At 41.9% G+C, this 20,353-nt stretch overlaps 1 protein-coding gene across 2 annotated transcripts in view; it reads right to left on the bottom strand.

Annotated features, from left to right (window-relative positions):
• The window catches only part of LOC127599887 (CUB and sushi domain-containing protein 1-like), a 359,717-nt gene that overhangs the window by 102,077 nt on the left and 237,287 nt on the right, over positions 1–20,353 (bottom strand). For both annotated transcript variants that reach the window (XM_052064098.1, XM_052064099.1), the window contains exons 19-26: positions 19,487–19,674; positions 19,133–19,321; positions 13,428–13,544; positions 12,510–12,725; positions 12,138–12,326; positions 8,541–8,710; positions 4,451–4,607; positions 2,576–2,767 (exon numbers count right to left, since the gene is read on the bottom strand). In XM_052064098.1, coding sequence (XP_051920058.1) covers positions 2,576–2,767; positions 4,451–4,607; positions 8,541–8,710; positions 12,138–12,326; positions 12,510–12,725; positions 13,428–13,544; positions 19,133–19,321; positions 19,487–19,674 — 1,418 coding nt within the window. The remainder of the gene's footprint in view (positions 1–2,575; positions 2,768–4,450; positions 4,608–8,540; positions 8,711–12,137; positions 12,327–12,509; positions 12,726–13,427; positions 13,545–19,132; positions 19,322–19,486; positions 19,675–20,353) is intronic.

Below are 20,353 nucleotides of genomic sequence, written 5' to 3'. Positions count from 1 at the left end.
AAGTATTCTCTTGGCTTCTGGCTTACCTGAAATAAGACGGCAACAAAGCAACTGCAAATTAATGCTGGACTGTGAAGAAACACGGGGACAATGCTACAAACACACATGCATTAGGCCCAGACGTGTGTGCGTAAACATACATTCCTCTATTCTTTGTAGTTGCCATTAGCAACCAAATCAGGGCACGTCCTGCCCCTGAGAGCTCAGGTGTAGAAGCTGGTTAGAGAGAGACAATGTTTGGTTCAGCATTTGGGGAATTCCAAATTAAAATGTGCCGGGAGCCCACACAGTCCCCACAATGTAGGACTGCTTACAGGCTTTCGTTTGTTGAATATGCAAAGCTGCAAATTAAAGTCAAGCAAAACTGAATATTTTACAAGCCGAATTTATGAACTTAGACTCGGAGGGAATACCATTTTTCTCGATGGGCTTCCAGATACCAACCAAATTATGTGTGACCTGGGGGGTGAAGTGACCTGGTCAGAAATTATATTTCCAGCAGACAAAAAAAAAAGGCTGTGCTTTGGCTGCGAGTTCTTCTCGACTACAAATGGCACAAGCAGTACTGAAGATTTACATTTTTGCACGTTTTTATCAAAATAATAATCCCAGGATCAATGAAGTGTCTGTGGCACTGTACCCCACTAAATTAATATCTTGGACAATGTAAAACCGTGATTAGAGGAGATCTGTGTCAGCACTTTCAGATCCACTAGTTAAGATTACCCGACTGGTAATGTGTTGACGGCGCCCTTGGAGCACGGTGTGCAGGAATCATGTGGAACATAATTTTTTTTTCCAGTGTGAAGGGATAAAGAAAAGCGTTGTGTGTCTTGGCTTTGTCAAAGCTAGTGGGCACACTGGTGTCCGAGTCGGTTACTTCCGCGCTGCGTTGCAAAGCTTGCTTCGCTTCAGGCCTAGACATCTGGCCAGAAATGATGGACAAAATGTGTGAAGTGTGTCCCTGCTTCCCTCCAACAACTGGGACTGAGCAAGCCATAGTTGATGAAGTGAAAGCTCCAAGCGTTGCATGCCAAGCACTCTTGAGGTGAGGGCAGCGTCGAAGAGCTTCAGCATCACGAGCGGGGCATCACTTTAGTAGTCAGGGGTGGTCTGTGTCATACCTCGAGCATTTAGGAATGATTTATATCGGATATTAAATAAATAAATACATACATACATAAATAAGGCAGTCCTCCACATGAGCATGATAGTGAGCATGTGCGGTCAAAGGGCTTTATCAGGAGAACATTATTAACCGAGCAAACACGGGTCAGTGGCTGATTTTTAGTCTTGGCCGCACAGGGCACTTGATAGCAGGGCAAATACAAATTCACAGTGACAGTCCTTGGATGCTTTGGTACCCTTTGGTACCGAAGTCCCTTTTGGCTCGTGGTTGCCTTGGGCATGAAACCTGCTGAGGGTTAACATTTTGCTTTCCAGGTTCGACATCACAGCTACTTCCAATCTACTTGCTATTGTTTTGAGTTACAGTGGTACCTCTACTTACGAACGTCTCTTCATCAGAAATTTTCAAATTATGAAACACCTCAACAGGAAATAGTTGCCTCTTGTTACGAAAGAAATTTTAAGATAGGTAAAAAGGTAGAAATACAGTATGGCCTGCTACTCGCAGCAGTGAGTTTCCTGAACACAACCTATTTATAGATGCTATGCCATCGTCTATGACTTTGCATCTTCCTAGCATCCCATTGGCCAAGCGTGACCTCTACCGTATGTGTCTATGTGCATCGATATATAGATATGTTTCTATGCAGTGTCCTGGTCATTCACCCCTAAGGGCCATGAGGTGTTCCGATAGCTTTACGTAAAGGCAAATCACCGGGAAAAAGTGTTCACCAATTGGACGATGGCTCACTATGCTGACGTTTGCCTTGGACATTTCAAAGGATTGTTAAAAGCCGACAAAAGCAAACATCCTTGGATCAGTTCTCCAACCTCTGTCCTATGGGTCCTTTGATCTGCTAGCCATAAGTGTCTACTCTTTTGGTGTACCACAGAACGCTTTCATGTTTAGCAAGTATTCCGACAGACCGTCAACAGCACCTGCTCATGCATTCGGCAAATGTAGCATTTGCTGAGAGCCAGCCCAGTCAAGCCGGCTGCTGCGAAAGTTGTTTTTACGCTATGTTAAAGTGCGCCACAAGAGTGCAAATTAATGTATACTGTATCTGGATAGCGATGCCTTGACCTAGCGTTTATTTTGAAGTTGGCCTTTGGAAGCATTCGCTGTGGCAGCTAACCTGACTTTGAATGAAGACTGGCCTGACCTATTTTTAGTTCGCAAAAGTGCAATGAAAGGCTTGAACTGGAGTGCAGTATTCAATTTCCAGTGCTCATGCGCACCGGTAGCCCATTTATGTGCACCCCTGACTATAAATCAAGTCTACATTGCCCATTATCAGGGATGATGCCCAGCAGGAAAGCTCTTTAGTGTTTCATCAAAGCTGAAAAAGGTTTTTACTGTCAAGCAACATTTTCGCTCAAGTGCACACATTTTCGGTAAAAGGTGCACGGCGTTCTAATATGCTGATGTCTTTAATGGCATACGAACCGATACAGGATGGAAGTGGTTTGTCCCAAACACGTCTGTCCCCACTTAGACAGGTCAGTGTACTACTTCCATGGAGACTGTAGCCAGGGTTGCAAGAGTAAAGGACAAATGTGTTAGCATAATGTCCATCGTCTTGGATCTTGTAGCCGTAACTGGGGACGCCAGGTTCTTCACATCGCACCAGGTCAAAACCTAGAAGAGAACATTGTTACGGAAATGGGTAAAACGGTTGTTTTTCAGCAAAACCTAAAACATGTACTTTTAGAGAAATTGGAAATCTCATTTACTAAAGTTACAATTTGTCCAGTTCAGATATCACTCCAAGGACTCCATTGCAACTGGTCATACTTTTTTGGGGCAAAGGATACACAATTTTTTGCCATTCCAGAAATGTTTTTTTTTTTCTAACAGTCACGTTGACTTCAAAAGCAACTGCTCTGGCCCTCTTGAAATATAGCCTTCAAAGCAATTGAAGACATAGCTGTGTTTGAAAAATGTCCTTTTCCTTTTTTTTTTACCTAACTCGCTATTGCTGCACTTTGGGCTCAACCCTCAGCAGAAATTGCTTGGAAATCTAAGAGCGAGCCTCTTTTCACCTGTCAGAAGTGTAAGAAATTGGTATTTTGCTGACTGTGAAAGACTATTCTCAAGAGATTTGTAGGACATGACCCTATTCTTTCTTTCTTTTTTTTATGCTGTAACAGTCAAAGGAATTACTTGACCAAGTGAGCTTACCCAGTAACTAATCTACTTCCCGATGGTTGTTAAAGGAAGAATGATACTCTCTTAAAACAGTTTTAAACAAACAATGGTTTCTTTTTTTGAAGAAGAAGAATGTTATATTTCAAAGCTACATCTACATATGCACTGTATACGGTAACGAGAAAATGTATATGAACCACTGCATTTTCTTCCGTTTAAACCGGTCTGTTGTTGATCAACTTCTATCTGTTGTGTCATTGTCTAGTTGCGTGACCTAATCTATTGAGCATTTGGCAGACAGACACTCTTTAGTTCTCCTGCAAAATACCTTGATAAATTGGACTGATATTTTTCCATTGCTGATGGTGATGAATTCAGCTCCTGAGGCAACACTGCAGTCCCAAACAATGATGCCCCCCTACCATGATAGGAGACTTCACAATTGGGCTGAAGCTTTCATGGTGCCAAGCTTTTTCCCCCCTCTCTTTTGTTTTCCATCCCCAAACCACAACTTTGGTTCATCTGCCCTCATTATATTTTATCAGTAGTGCTGTGGAACATACAAACACTTTTTTTTTGGAAAGGTCAAATCTGTAACAATGCTATTTTGAGACAAGAGTGGCTTTCACCAATGTAGTCCCATAATGCCTTTCATTTGTTTAATATTTTACTTATTTATTTGTCGACAGAGATGTCGGAATGTGCCAGAGAAGTCTGTGTCAGAAAAGTCAAGTCTTTGGACGACGGTAGGATTTTTCTTCACATCATTAAGCATCCTGCACTGTGCTCTTGCAGTAATTTTTTACCCACGGGCACTCCATGGGAGAGTAGCAATAGCATTAAACTTTCTCCATTTATAGACAATCTCTCTCACCATGGACTGATGAACGTCAAGGCTTTTAGAGATACTTTCTATGTTCATGCACATTATTAATTCTTAATTTTAGGTATTCTGAGAGCTCTTTTGCGCGAGGCGTAGTCCACACCAGGCACTGTTTCTTGAAAAGATAAAAGTCAAAGCTGCTTTTTTTTTTTAATGGGGCACATGTTTTATGACCAACTTAGGCAATAATCGAATCTTGGCAATTCCAAAAGGGCTCGCATACTTTTCTTGCAACTGTGTGTGTGTGTGTGTGTGTGTGTGTGTGTATACATCAAAATGACTTGGCTCACTTTTATATGTGAGGTGAAAGCCCTGCGTTGTTCCAGAGGCGTTGCTATTGAACTCCAGCCACACGTGATTGGAGGTGCTATTGATAATATGGCCCATCATAGCACTCCGGGTGAAGTTCCCAAGGAGACGAGATGAGCTGTTTTCGCCATCATACACCTGCCAATCATAACACATGATTATGAGTGTGGCAAAGTGATGAACATGAGATATTAACCAACAGTAATTTAAAATTGATTTCATTCAAGTAGAGAGGCAAACAATTTTGGAGTTGACAATGTCATTATGTGAAGAAATCATTTTACATGCATACCGAATAAGTGCCGTTTTTGGAATAATTTGAGAGGGTTGCTATTTGACTGCTACTTGAAGAGAGGTTTTCCCTGATTTCAGCATCGATCCTGTGTATGCCAATTCAACATTGTGGGACATACTGAGAGATTGGTGACAACACATCTGCAGGTAGAGGGGTATGTCTATAATTCCGACTACCTAAAACTACCCCGAAAAAATTGCATTTCCAGCACCTTCAAAAACGTGAAAGAACTAATAAGACTGATAATACATGGTGCAGGGCGGCCCGGTAGTCCAGTGGTTAGCACGTCGGCTTCACAGTGCAGAGGTACCGGGTTCGATTCCAGCTCCGGCCTCCCTGTGTGGAGTTTGCATGTTCTCCCCGGGCCTGCGTGGGTTTTCTCCGGGTGCTACGATTTCCTCCCACATTCCAAAAACATGCATGGCAGGCTGATTGGGCGCTCTAAATTGTCCTTCGTGTGAGTGTGGGTGTGGATGGTTGTTCGTCTCTGTGTGCCCTGCAATTGGCTGGCAACTGATTCAGGGTGTCCCCCGCCTACTGCCCGATGATGGCTGGGATAGGCTCCAGCGCCCCCCGCGACCCTAGTGAGGATCAAGCGGTTCTGAAAATGGATGGATGAATACATGGTGCTCATTCCAATCACTCAATTACTGTATGTGCTGGGGACAAACCATACCAAGGAGTCAACACTGGATTAAATATGTTAAAAACATGACATCTTCTCCTCCCTCCCGAAATGTGCTTGTTGTCAAATTGGCAGAAAATGAAATGAACACAAACTAACTGGACATGCATACACCTCTCTTTTGTGTTTCTCTTCCGGCAGAGCCGCTCCTTTCTCTTTCTCATTAAAACTTGCACTCACATTGTAATGAATTTAATGGCTTAATCTTTTGCACGCTCTCTCTCTCTCGCTCTCTTTTTACTGGGTCACAGTTTGTAAGTAAAACATTGCCAGAGGAAGTTGCTTTTGATTCATGAGCATTGTACAACACGAAACCCGACTTGTTAATCATCAGTTATTGAAATGGAGATGTTGATGATATGGCGATAGATCGTACACTGAGTGTATTTGGGTTTTTCGTAGGAAATAGTAGGCTCTTGAATGTAAAATGTTTCAAAACACTGCAACGTTTGTAATATTAAATTAACCTGTATATTTAATTTGTGAATCATACAGTAAGTGAATTATGCTAAGGTCAGCATAAAGAAATATAAGATGCATGTTATATTCTTCATCCATAGGGTTTAATCTGATGTGGGTCCACCCTTTGCAGGAACAATGGGCTGGTAGGTACACCAAACAATTTTGGACACGTCTAAGTTCCCATCTTTGTGGGAACTGTTTTGGGGAAAAGTCCCTTCCTATTTTGACATGACTGCACCAGTGCACAGAGCGAGATCCATAAAGTCATGGATGCGAGAGTATCGCATGGATACAATACAATACAATACAATACATGCTGATTTATATAGCGCTTGGATGAAGTTGACAGGCTTAGCGTCCACGGAGCCCTGACCTCAGCCTGATAGAACACCTTCGGGATGAATTAAAGTGGAGACTGCGACCCAGGTAACCTTGCCTCCTTATTGTCCAACATCAGTGTGTGACCTCAAACATGCGGCTCTGGAAGAATGGTCAAAAATCCCCATAAACAGGAATACTAAGGGTGGATCAATTTCATATTACACCCTACGGAATAAGAAAGGAAGTTCATATGTGAGTCAAGGCACGTGAGCAGATGTTTCTTTTGGTAATGTACACTAGGCTACATGTGCCAGCAGCGTAGCCGCAAATGCATTAAGATAGCAACACACACATTCAAACGGTTTTACTTGTTCCACACTTGCAACACCATCCTATTTCCTGCCACCAGCTCCTAATTTTCCTTCTCGCTCTCATGCTCTGTGCTCGCGTGAAACTCAATACGGTTAATGAAAAGCCCCGCAGCTCATAAATCATCATGTCACAATCTGCCACCCTGGTCCATCTGTCGGATGGACCTTTTTGTCAGACCAAAATCCCGGCACTTGTTTTTCTGTCTTAATCTTCCCTTTTGACCTCGGGGTTGGGGTATTGAAACAAATTTTGTCAGAAACTTCATTATGTCTGAACAGTACTGGGGCAAAAAGTTATAATACTTCTAACTAAATATTTGGCCTGAAGCTTGATGAAACAATCACAGAAATGATCTTTTGTTTGAATTATTCACCAGCGTGCGCTTCTCACGGATGTCTTAACACACGGCAATATTTCTGAAACCAAGCAACCTTGTAGCAGAAACGTTTTTCTTACCCACTTTTTTCTTTGAGTCATTATCCTAAGTTCCTGGCCAAAGTTGAGTTAAACATGGAATCATAAATCCTGAGCTTTGCCTTCGGGCAGAAGTTTGGACACTCCTAAAATCCTCCTGTCTAAACTCATTTGAGTAGAAGGGTTGAAGTATTTCGCTCACTTAAAAACTGACATATCAATTGCATGATGAATTATCATCAATATTACTTTTAAATAACCCTCCCTGTAACAGGTTTTCTACGTTTGTCATTCTTATCCCACTGGGAATATGACTAATTTATTTTACAGTCACGTTAAGCCTCTTAAAAGTCAGGCAGAACCCCGCAAATACAATCTAACCAGAGACGGGCTCAGTCTACACTTGGGGCTTAATAGTGATAATACAGTTTAACCACATACTGCCTTAACCATGGCCTCAGGCCTAATACTGCTAAGAGAAGTTATGAAGAGAAGCAATTTTAGATATTGTCAGGCAGAAAGTGTTGTGACTGTTAAAATAACTCATCTGGCTGCTCTTAAATACACTGATGATGATGATGATAGAAGACGTGAATAATGCACACCTTTAAATGAATTGATATTTTCTGAGAAGAAGAAATGGTGGTGCGATTATGGTAGGAATTCTCGTAGGCTGGAATTAAAAGTACTGATTAGTTTCACTTTGTGCTGCCCTTTAGCTAAATGGCAGTTGGCATTTCCTGATTGAACAGATTTTCTAGAAATATAAATGGCAAAATGAGTCGCTCCATGTTGCAATGGTTGTATTCCAGCTGGGACACGAGGATAAAGGGATGCTGAGCTAACCCTCTAGCTCGACGCTAACCGAAGGTAATCGTGCTGAGGGTCAGAAGAGAACGAATCAATCCTCTTTTGTGCCGTTGTTTCCAATGCGTTCATTCAGCTTTTGTGGCTATTGGAGCAGGAGCACAATCAAAAACATGGCTAATACACCCCTGCAGGGGTGTTTGTGCTTTTTGTACAGACATGTTAACACAGCGAACAAGAGGGAGGACCTTGCGGATTATGCCTAGCAAAGAATTGGCAAAACAAATATTCCAGTGGATTATTCTACTCCATCATAGTTTACATTTTCAAATGTAAACATTTTGACATTATTGATGCTTTATGAAGAAATGTGTTAATTGGTGCTTGTTAGTTACTTAGTTCATGTAAAATACTACAAACTGGAGGCACTGGCTAGCCCCAATATTGTGACCACCTGCACAATTGAACATCATCCTCTAAAAGAACTGTGACAAAACGTTTTCAAAGATAATAGTATGCTTTGATTGATCGTTGAACATTTAAGATTCTCATTTTTGTGGTTGTAGTTTGCAGTTAGGATGCAAAAAAGGTGACTTGCTTAGTGTGTGTGTGTGTGTGTGTGTGTGTGCGTGTGTGTGCGTGTGTGTGTGTGTGTGCGTGTGCGTGTGCGTGTGCGCGCATGTGTGTGTGTGTGTGTGCGTATTCGCACAAATACCCTGAGATGGTCTCCATCTTGCAGAGAGAAGCTCTCAGCTTTCAGCCTGATTCCTTTTCCCTTCTCAGTGGTGATGCGGTAGATGCACTCGTGATTGTTGTCATAGTTGGAAGGGAAGTTTGGCGAGACAAGAACACCCTCTGGCCCCAGAGAGGTGGCTCCACACTCAGCTATAACAACAGAATAAAGTCGGGGGAAGGGCAGACACGCCATGGATCCAAATGAGTGCAATTTCAGTGTATTATCTCTGAGCAGTCACATCTTTGATTTGGCTTTCTGTGTGTTATGTGAAAGACCATGACAAAGGGTAACTGGGGGGAGGCAAAACGCAGCTTAATGATAACATCAACACAGCCTACATGACAGCAGTGATGATAATCAACCGACTGCGGTCAGATAATGAATGTTGAATATATTTTAAAAAAGGTATTTTAATCAAGCATAACAAAATGAAAAGTGTAGATGATGCTGCAGCTCCGAAACAAAGAAAGCTGTAGTGTTGTTGTTTTCTTTTAAACGTAAACTTTATTAATTATTTTAAGACTCTCAAACAAACACGAACACTTCTCTGTCCGACGACGTGCCTTCACTTCTGCTGTTCCACTCGAGAGGCGTTCAAAGACCCCTTGAGAAAAACTCAAATTAACGATAACTTCAATGACACTAAAATCCAAAATAACACACTAAAACAGAAAATCCAGCAAGGAAACCACTAAATAAATTCTATGGGGGGTGTTTATGAACACACAACAAAGTAATAAATAACAGACAATTCTGAAACAGTCCAGTCTCCCACAACGACACAAAATCATCTGCACACACACAATGCAACACGTGTTCTCCGATACAAAAGCCGTACAAATATGATGTTATTACACGGCATCGTTTCACAAAAGAAGAAAGGAAGTTGCTTTGAGAAGACTGTCATCTAAACTGAAACAATGTCACTTGTAAAATTGTGAGGGCGGAGCAACACAAGGTGCTATCTATATATATATTGCGCGTCGTCCCGCACGCGGTCTGTCCTTCCGTCTGTCCCTTTTCAAAACGTACCTACTTCACCGCGCCGCCACTGCGCCGCTCAGGCAGTGGCTCACTACGATCACGCGGGCATCTTAGCGAAAAAATGTTGTCTACCCACAAGCATTGCAATAAAATTGTTAGTTATTTAGTAGAGCTAAACCTCTCTTTATTTTCGCGATAAGCAATAAAGATGAACAAAAAGTTGAACCAAGCAACAACACTTTTGTGGGCCGAAGGCCCACCTTACCAGCCTTCCGCAGGAACTAGCTGATGAGCCGCCCGGAGGGCGGCGAACCAGCTAGTATATACATATTGAAGAGAAAAATGTGCCATGTTCATAACTTCTAAGTCACTGACACTTGAAGAACGTATTACAAATCCAGCAGTGCGATTGTTAATGGGTAAATACATGCATTAAAAAAGCAAAGGGGTGGGGGGCAGGAGAAGAATGACAGACGGAAGGATTGAGGTGGAAACACAAAGTAAACAAGAGACTTTTTAAAAATATGCATGGATAAATTAGAATAGGGAAAACGGGAGTCACTTGCGTTTCATAATGCTCTAATGATCTCCCCATGGAGAGTGTGTTGCAAGGCAAGAGCGCAAAAGTTAGGGACATTTACAAAGTGGTTAAAATCAGTCAAGTGCCCTGAGTCCCCTCCAAAAATATTGGAACTTTGTTCGCTGTGAAATGAAAACATTCGGGTTTGACAACACATTGTTTCATATCACAACATCAAATTTTAATCTGAGATGGCTTCATGTGCCACTATTACTGACGGTGATTTGAAATTGTCCCTACCTTGTTTCCCTAGCACATCAGGCTTTGAGAAATGTTCATTTTAAGTTTATTCTCTGAAAAGTTTGTCTAACAATAATGTTAGAGGAATCTATGAGCAGAATTGTACCATGTTTAAAGTTTCATTTATTTGCGCACATCGAAGCGTTTGGGTGCGTATCCAGCACCCCCAAATGCCTGCACACAAAGGCACCGGCCATCTGGCTGGAGGGCTGTTGAAGTCCACAGTTAGCACGTCAATACGGGTAGGCGACCACAGGGGAGAAGGCGAAACTCGGTCACAAAAGGGGAATGAATAATTCGGGAACAGCGGTTGAGCAACAAAAGACGAGTTGAGAACACCCGTCGCGCCCAGGCGACATTGGTCATCCGCAAAGTCTGCAACATGTTAATTCAATGTAGACCAGACAGAAAAGGCGCCAATGTACTCGTGGTTCAATGTTTAAAACAGGTAACCAATCACTACCGAGGGGCCGGACCGTGAGTGCGGTATGCAAATATCGGGGGCTGTGTTTTCCTTGTATGTTACAATAAAAGCCTGAATTGGCGGGAAGGGAACTCGAGTATGATCGCGGAGCAACAAACCGTCGTTCACTCTCAGAGATCTGCTTCCGACGATATTGAAGACAGTTTTCCTGTGTGCCGAGTCATTTCTTCAACTTTGTCCGAGAAAATCTCGGACAAATAATTTTTATTATTTTTGGGAATTAGTTAAAAACCTTTATGTATAGTCAAATCAAGAGTATTTATAGAGCACTTTCAAACAGCCAATAAAATATGTTAAGGCAATCAGAGTGAAAACAACAAACAGAAAGAAAGAACATAAGATGTGCACACACACATACACACAAAGGGCGGAATGTCAAAAAGCACATTCCACAAAAAAAGTAGAGAAAGACATTAACGAGTTTTACTTTTGTACTTCATACTCTGCGCTTTTGATGATGAAGTAGTCTGTAAACAGTAGCTGTGAGACATTCACTCCTGTTCCTCAGAGGTTGTTGCCGATTTCACGACAGAGCTTGAAGGTCATTCTGTGCCGTTTTCCTTGGCCTACAAATTCAACATCTGTCGCTTGTGGGGTATGTTTGGAACAATCCAAAGGGTTCTATGGTCTAGTTTCTTTGTGACGTTTGTGGCTCTGATTGATTTTACATCTTCTTTCAGCATCATAAATTCTTGTTTTTAACCCAAAGACAGCTTGATGCTTTCCTTGTTTGTTAGACCTCTAGTTGTAAATGTAATTTGCCCAGTTGAACACCGTATATTAATCTGAGCAAGCCCATACAGAACTATTTAATGCTTAATAATTGATGTCATATACCTGACCCAGGGAACAACATATACAAGTACTGTACGGGATTTGTCAATTGCATTCTCACAAATAAGAATTGTGTCAACTTCAATATATATCTACAGCAAAATTAAAGGAATTGACCTCAATGTTGGGAGGTGAGTGGATTAAACTAAGCCAACGTTTGTTGATTTCAGACAGCATCCACAGAAAAAGGAGGCTCTATTTTCGAAGACAGGCACATGTACGGCCAGCGTCACAACTGGTCAAGTAACAAGATTTTGGCAAATTTGATGGAAGCAGACATATTCTGAGCTCCGCGGAACGTGTGTGGTGGATGCCAACATATTTCATTTGAGTTTCAATAAAAGTTTGTTGGCGGAGAGACACCACCAAAACAGAATGTACTTTTGGAAAGCTGTGCAATGATGTAATCTGTTTTGAGTCGCCATCACTTGGTGTGTATACTCGTTTGTCTCACCTATACATCTGGGCAATGTGTTGCTCCACACTCGCCTGCCTCCACCGAGACAGGTGATCTTGCTGTCTCCCTCGAGTCGGTAACCGTGGAAACAAGAAAAGGCAAGTGAGTCGCCAACTTGAAATCGGAATCCTGTACGTCTGCTGAAAGCCGGAACACCCGGATCCTCGCAAGGCTCCAAGTCATATTCTGCAGATTTGCAAGACATCAACGTATATGATTATAGACACTTACAATGGAAATATACTGGACATGATCTTGATTCTAGTCTATTTTAGCCTCCGCGCTGCATTATGCTCAACAGTCTTTCAAATAAGACAAATAAGATCACGCATATTCATTCATCCAATCATGAATCTGATGATGTCTTACCTGAGAATGTGATGTTAAATCCCTCGTAACTCATGGAGAAATCAGATATGAATCGGAGCTGAGCGCTGAAATTCCCAAAAAGCCCCGCTTTGACACTGGGAGGTAACACGGAGCCAGTCAGTCGGGCCACCGGAACCAGAAAATTTTCGTTCTCTGTGATAGACAGGTAGTCATGGTTCTCCTCCAAATGGAAAGTATGGAATATGAGGTGGACTCCTGTGACCAAAATAAAAAAAAAAAAGGTGAATGAAGTAATTGGTGGACAGGTGAAAGGATGATTGGATGACAAATGGACCGACCAAGACACATCATCAATTTTAATACTGTATATAGATACAGACCAGAAGCACATGTACCAAGTGTGGAGAAACCTAGCCAAGAACACATACACCCAGTCAAAATGCATACTCTGCAAGAGTGCAGTGAAGAACTATGCTGTAATGTACAATTTAATTTAATTTGAGAACAGTTGGAGTTAATAGGGTTAGCGTACATTATTTTCACAACATGTAGTATGAGAAAGCTTGTCAAGGACACCCAAACAATTTGTACTAATTAGAGTGCAATGCATTTCATATGCAATCCTTCGGGGAATACAATGACAACAGTATGCAGTATATCTTTGAAAATCAAATATCGTATCATGAACACCAGTACCAATTCAAAAAAAATAAATTTTCCAGTATCTAATGAATTTTATAATTGAATAGAAGTTGTCTGATGTCAGCTGTTTCCATTGCTAGCATAATGTAAGCATCCAGAAACTGTCCACCAGAGAACATAATTTAGACATAGCCGAAGCAAGTCTACACCACTCAGACGTCAAATATCAGTAGCTAACAAAACTAGCAAAATGTTTTGGGTGTGTTTTAGTCAGGAAGGGATAGGAAAAATGATCATATTTTTTTGGTGTCCTACCTTTACCATGAGACACCTCTATGGTCCAGGTGCAGTTCAGAGAGTTGGGGTAGAAGTCAGGAAATCCCGGCGAAAGAATCGTTCCCATTTTCCCAAACACATAGCCTCCACACAGAGCTGTGGAGGAACCGAAATTGGGTTTAAAGGCTGAAGCAACACAATAAGTACAATATACTTTACTTCATGTCTGGTCAGAATTACAGTTAAATAACAGATTTCCCCAAAGAAATGTTGAACTTCTTGGACCTCTGTTACATGTGCAAAATTCACTCTTTCTGGACCTTTATGAACTGATCTATGTGACTTTGTCATGAGCACGCAAAGAGATAATAATGTAGACAAGCACACAGGACAGGAAATGTAAATGAGAGCGACTTTTAAATTCAGCACAAATTCAATATGAGGAAACCCATTCTTCTTGAACTGAATGTATTCTCAATGAGTATTTAACTGCTTTTTTGTGGTTGGAGGAGCTGGAAGAAAAGAGTGTTGCGATAACGTGGACTCCTTTTCACTAATCTTTCATTAAAATTCAATTTCGATGAAGTGTTTCAACATACAAATACATTGCGGGCCATAACCTGAATAAAAGTGGATGTTTTCACTCAGTCTGCAGCTGTTATATGTCAGTTGGAAAATATCAATCTCTTCAATGAATCGCATTTGATGTTCGCGGTGAAAGGTTAGTAAAATTATTATTCACTACTTTGAGTAAAGACACATTGAAGCCATTATCTCATGAACGTGTGCTAAGCTGCTCTGTTTCCCTTCCTGATCCCTTTATTTATCCCCTGCTTTGCTCCTATCTTCCTGCCTGTCGTATTTCAATATAGTTGAGGTGAGCAGAAATGATAAGTCAAATCTCTTTTCCTGACATGCCGTTAAGACCTGCCATCACGTACGTCACTCTCCTGTCGGGGTTTCGCTCATCATCTGTCTAAATGACCCTGTTTGAAAGAAACATTTGTGTGCAGACTTTATCAACTGAGTGTGCCTGAAAGGGCATACTTAAGAGTTTATTAATGATATCAGTGAAGGAGGAGGGCAATGGACTGCTAATATATATGTGGGAGGAGAAATGTGCTGTATAGCAAGGGGAAAAAACAATTTGCCTGCCTGCCCCCCCCCCCACCGCCCCCCCCCCCCCCCCCCCCCCCCCCAGAAATACACAAGAGAAACAAATAGCCTGTCATTACATCCTTATCCCTACTCTTATTTAACGACAATGTTCGGATCATACACTTTGATGGCTTTTCTTTTGCGGGTAAATGTGTCTATGGACGTGCAGTCAGGGGAGGCAAGAGAGGCACAGCCTCACTAGCACCATGTGTTGCACATTCTCTGCATGTGAAGAGTAAAGAAAGAAAGGGAAAACATTTAAATGATTATATTAAAGAAGTGAAGCAAAGCATGGCAGGCTTGGAGACTCAGCTTAACATTGCCCGTCTTTGTGTAGTCACACCAGAAAAGTTGCTGTTTGTCTTTCTATTGCACATGTACTGCACATGCTGACAATCAGCAGTCTGTGGAATATTTTCCATGAATGTGTGTGACACATTTAATCACTCTCACGACCAGAAAACTGACTAAGTGCACAGTGGAGTCTGATATGTATCGTGCCACAGCCAGCATGTGGCAGTGTTGTGCTCCAATGGCGTAATTGGATAGAAGAGGAAGAAGCCCAGAAATGGCTGGTTGGAAACGTGCATACTTACTTGCCATCTTGAAGTCCCCAGCGATCTCTTAATTTAAATCCCAATAATAAAATTACAAAACTTTAAATTATAGTTTTTCTTTCAGATAGCTGTGATGTAGATTAGTTATTTTTGTCACTTTCTGGATTTATTTGGTGAGCAACGTCAGAGTAGTTAAACTGCATTTATTTGAGAATAACTTCGAGTTTTGCTCGCTCCATTTTACAAGTAGCTTGCCAAACACTCGCTCTTATATTGGCTTTCATTAAATTATGCACATGTACCTAATAAAGTGTCTAGTACCTATAAATGGGATTATTTTATAATTTGCGTGCCCTGCTTGGAGTATAGCTCAGGGAGACAGATTTCATTTCCTTCTTTCTAATCAATTTCTCAGTGGGTTTTACAATTTATTCTCCAATGGTTCACTGGTGAGTTGTGACATTCTGTTGTACCATAGCACCTCAGCCAAATGAAGGAGGACTCAGAAAAGGAAAAAAACACCTATAAAATTCAATAATAATATAGTGTGGTGACTCTATTATAGTTAATGGAGCATAGTGTTGGTTTAGGCAGTGCACAGAGCTGACAAACTAGCAATCTCAGCTGATCCAGTGGCAGCCCACTTCAGCTGATCATTTAATTATTTCATTCTAAGCACTCAATTGGCTCAGCTGATTCCCCCACCACGACCAACACATACTATCTTTATTCCTGGCAATATAGAATATTTGTGAAGTAGAACGTGGTCCTAACTGAACTGTTTTTTTGTTGTCGTTAAGTCAAGTCAAGTCAAGTCAACAGAATTTATAGAGCACTGGCGTTTGACTCAGCATGACTTAGATTTGCTATTGGTTTTACTGCTTGGTGCTTTCTACCGCCTTATTACGTATTACTTATTACTGATTCGTCTTACTGTTTATTGTATATGTTAAATCGCTCCATGTACAGCACTTTGTATGCAGCGATGGCTGTTTGAAAGTGCTCTATAAATACTGTTGACTTGACTTGACTTGACTTTCAAACAGCCATCGCTGCAAACAAAGTGCTGTACATGGAGCGATTTAACATACAGAATAAACAGTAAGACGAAATGGTAATAAAGGCGGTAGAAAGCACCAAGCGTTAAAATCATGCTGAGTCGAACGCCAAAGAATACAAGTGAGTTTTGAGGAGGGCTTTAAAGATGGGCAGCGAGGAGGCTTGCCGAATGTTCAGTGGGAGGTCATTCCAGAGAGAGGGACCAACAACAGAAAAGGCTCGATCCCCTATGAGCCTCAGTTTAGTTCTTGGTACTTCTAACAAAGACTGGTCCACAGACCTGAGGCGCCGGGCAGGTGTGTAGGGGCGGATGAGCTCAGAGAGGTAAGGTGGCGCGAGATTATTTAGAGATTTGAAAACAAAGAGGAGGATCTTAAAAATAATTCTAAAATGAATGGGGAGCCAGTGAAGGGATGCCAAAGTAGGAGTTATATGCTCCCTCTTACGAGTACCAGTCAAGAGGCGAGCAGCGCCATTCTGTACCAGCTGAAGGCGCTTGATGGAGGACTGGCTGACTCCAAAGTACAGGGCATTACAGTAATCGAGCCGGGATGTGACAAAGGCATGGATTACTGTCTCAAAGTGTTCATGTGAGAGGTTTTATTTTGTACAAGTGCTGCAAACGAGTCAGCAGAATACCGTGATCCACTGTATCAAATGCTGCAGTTAAGTCCAATAAGACCAGACACACGTGGTCTCCAGAGTCATTTGCCAGGAGGATGTCATTAGAAACGCATAACAGGGCTGACTCCGTGCTATGCATCGTCTTGAAACCTGACTGGAAGACCTCCAAGATGTTATGTTCGGGAGAACCTCCTGAAAGAAGCGTGGGGGAAGAGAGTCGCAAGGGGAGCCAGATGGCTTCGTCTGGCGAACTACATCCTCCAAAAGCGCCAAGGACACAGTATCAAAAGAATTAAGTACAGCAGAACATGGGACATGGACAGAGGGGTCAGATGCGTTATTTGAGACCGGAGTCCTAGCTGTAGAGACCTTATCAATGAAAAACTGAAGGAATCTGTTACACATCTCGGGTGAAGAATCCGAGGAACTAGGCAGAGGTTTCAGTACAGAATCGTTTTAAATAGTGCGCGTGGGTTGTGACGGTTAGCTAGAATAAGATCCGACAGATATTCTCTTTTGGCCTCTTTTACTGTGAGCTGGTAGTTACGCCAGCAGTCTTTCCAAATTTGATAAGAGACGTGCAATTTGTCTTTTTTCCACTTGCGTTATTGCCGTGAAGTCACCTTGTGTGTTTGTGTCAGTGTTAGGGTGAGTTCTATGGCCTTGGCTTGAATCGAAAAGGCCCACATCTAAATACAAAATGTCTTCATATATTGTTTGTCATCCAGTTCATGGTAATCCACAAGAGTTGAGGAGAAGGAATATTGAAGTCTACAGAAAAGTAACCCCCACCCCCTGCAGACCAGTGCCTACTGTTTTGTTCTCATCACCCAGTAGAACACAATCGTGGAGTTGACAGAGCCCTTAACAACAAAGCAGAAGAAAAAAAAAACCAACCACAGAGAACAGAAGACAGAAGGAGCAGACACACCTCAAGGCAGATCTAACAACCTATGGGTATTCTAACTGGGTCTTAAACCCACTAGGATGAGAAGGACAACTACAACCTACCCTGGGGGGTATAAACTGGAGGCGGAATGTGGTGGTCCCTTATGTGGCTGGTTTGGCGAATAAACGCTGAAGGATTTTCTCTCCACACAATAGACTAATGTACTTCGAACCCAGCAACACCCCTAGACAAAAAAAAAAATGTTCACCCCAAAACAAAATCCTTGGAGGCAAACTCAGCAATGTTGTTTATGCAGTGGAGTTTAAGAGTGCCATGGCCATGACATTGAGGAGACCAACTCATGGGGCCCTTCTCATTCACACGTCACCTAATACATGAGTGTTGCTATTGTTAAATATTACGGTAATTTGCCTCATTTAAAAAAAAAATCTTCAAGCATGCGTCAAGGTGTATTTGTCTCTCAGAATGAAGAGGAAGAGGCGGAACTAAAGGGCCTGCAAGTGGCCAGCCAGTGTTGCCTCTTGCCGTGAATAATTTCGTTCAATATGCAACTTAAACAAATGTTCATTTCATGAGTATGTAAGGGCTGTGGTTAATTGAAATGAAAGAGCAAAGATGGCCAAAACTTTTTTAATCGCCTGCTTCAGAAATAATCTCGTTCATCATACGAACTAACATACGGTACTAACACTACAATGAGGTTGTTTTTTTTCTTCACCACGTCACACCCATTAATTTGTTTCACATTGACTGACACTCAGGGCTGTCCAAATCAGTTATTGGGAAAACAAGTAGATGACATAATGCTGAGATAGTGTGTGATGATGCAGCTATGTCGATTATTGTGTGACTTTTGTGTGACACTCAAAACAAACACACAGCTGGCAGCTGCAGAAAGGACCTCTGCTTACCCGAGTCAAGTGGGACATGACGTCCTTCAGAAGGTGTTCACACTATGCAAGAATTTATGAAACAATGGCAATTATGAGGAGTATTTGATGATGACTGAATGGGGAATGTTTCCTTGTTTTCTTTATTTGCTATGTTTTGTTTAATGATCGTTCAATCCTGAAATGTGGTTTCCTTTTAATCCAATTTAAAAAAAAACATTGTTTTGCATGATTGTTGGTTATCTTTGAAAAAAATGGCATTCGTTTTACCAATTGTTATCCTAACAACAAACCTGTCCAAATCAGTTTTTAATGTGCTGTTACCAAATTAATAAAACATACCTATTTTCTGGTTGAAAATAGAGTTGCTTTCCTCAAAATGATCAAACCAAACTTGGGCAATTATGCTAACGACAGTCTGCCTACGCTTAAGAGCACAACTGTATGTGAGAATAAACCCCGCCAAAACTCACACCGGCTGTTAATTTAAGAGAGATTATCCACTGCAGGTTTCGAGGAGGGCTAAAACCACTGAAGCATCCTTACCGTCACAGCTGGGAAGAGCGTGACTCCACTGATGATTCTGCTCGCAAACGATGGGCTCCTGATCGCTCAGAGTATATCCCGGGTCGCATGTAAACGAGACACGGGAGCCAATGGAAAAGCTGCTGCCATGGCGACGTCCATTCACCGGAATACCCGGGTCAAGACAAGAGTCTGACTCCATTTTCACACCTGGAATTCATACAAGACATGTATATTTATCTTCGAGTCAAGAGGGTGTGTGCAAGCGTGAGGCTACATGACCAACAAGTCATTACCCACTCGTGCCCGTGAGACTTAAACATAACCTTTTTCAAATGATGTGTGCTAAATTGTCATACCCCAGTCAACCCTTACTCTCGTATCTGATGCTGAAGCCCGCCGCCGAGCGACTGTTGTCAGTGGTGAACAACAGGAACAGGAAGTTGGACGTGGAGATCAGGAAATGAGGCGCCTGGGTTCCATGGTACTCGCCGATCAAGGGGGAGGAGGATGAGGGACCATCCCTGATCTCCAACGTGTCATAGTTGACCTCCGTCTGGAACCTGGAGGGGCGTTTATTTTGCGATTTCAATCAACAACAGGTGACTACTTCTTTGGTTTACTTGCTTCTTGTTTACCTTAAGTGACCACTGCTTATATTCCTGACATTCTAACTTCTTAACAACATTCTTGGCTTTGAGTGGTCATGACTTCAGAAAGCTAGCATTATGAAAGAGTCCACATTTCAGGAATGGACTGTTTTTTTGAATGCAATTAGCACTTTGCCAGGATAGAAAACAATATAGGAGACGTACGGAAAACACACACTGCAATCTAAGATGACCTGAATATTTCCATACGAAATCAAACATAAAGGCTTGTCTGCACAACACATTTGCATAAATGCAGCCCTCCGCAAATGGAATGCCTCATAGGCTGTGAGGGTGATGTGGCCTTTATGTTTAACTTCCAAAATAGATAGATTTCATCCATAGCAATTTCATGCTAAACTGCTCCTGCGTATGGCTCAGTGCCAGAAGGAAAAGTGAAACTCTGACATCAATCATTTACTGCACCGCATACTACTTTGACATTTATCTGACCATCTCATGGCACCTGACGCAATGAGAGTGACTGCAACCCCAGTTAAAATTGCATCTGAATGTTGAAAAATAAAGGCTCAGTAATGCTGCCTTCAAACCAAAACAAAGGGGCGAAAAACAAAGCAAAGTAGTTATGATC

The sequence above is a fragment of the Hippocampus zosterae genome, chromosome 4, assembly GCF_025434085.1.
Source record: "Hippocampus zosterae strain Florida chromosome 4, ASM2543408v3, whole genome shotgun sequence".
In the NCBI taxonomy this organism is placed as follows: domain Eukaryota; kingdom Metazoa; phylum Chordata; class Actinopteri; order Syngnathiformes; family Syngnathidae; genus Hippocampus; species Hippocampus zosterae.
The sequence above is the reverse complement of the archived record's forward strand: the minus strand, read 5'-3'. Positions and strand labels throughout refer to the sequence as shown.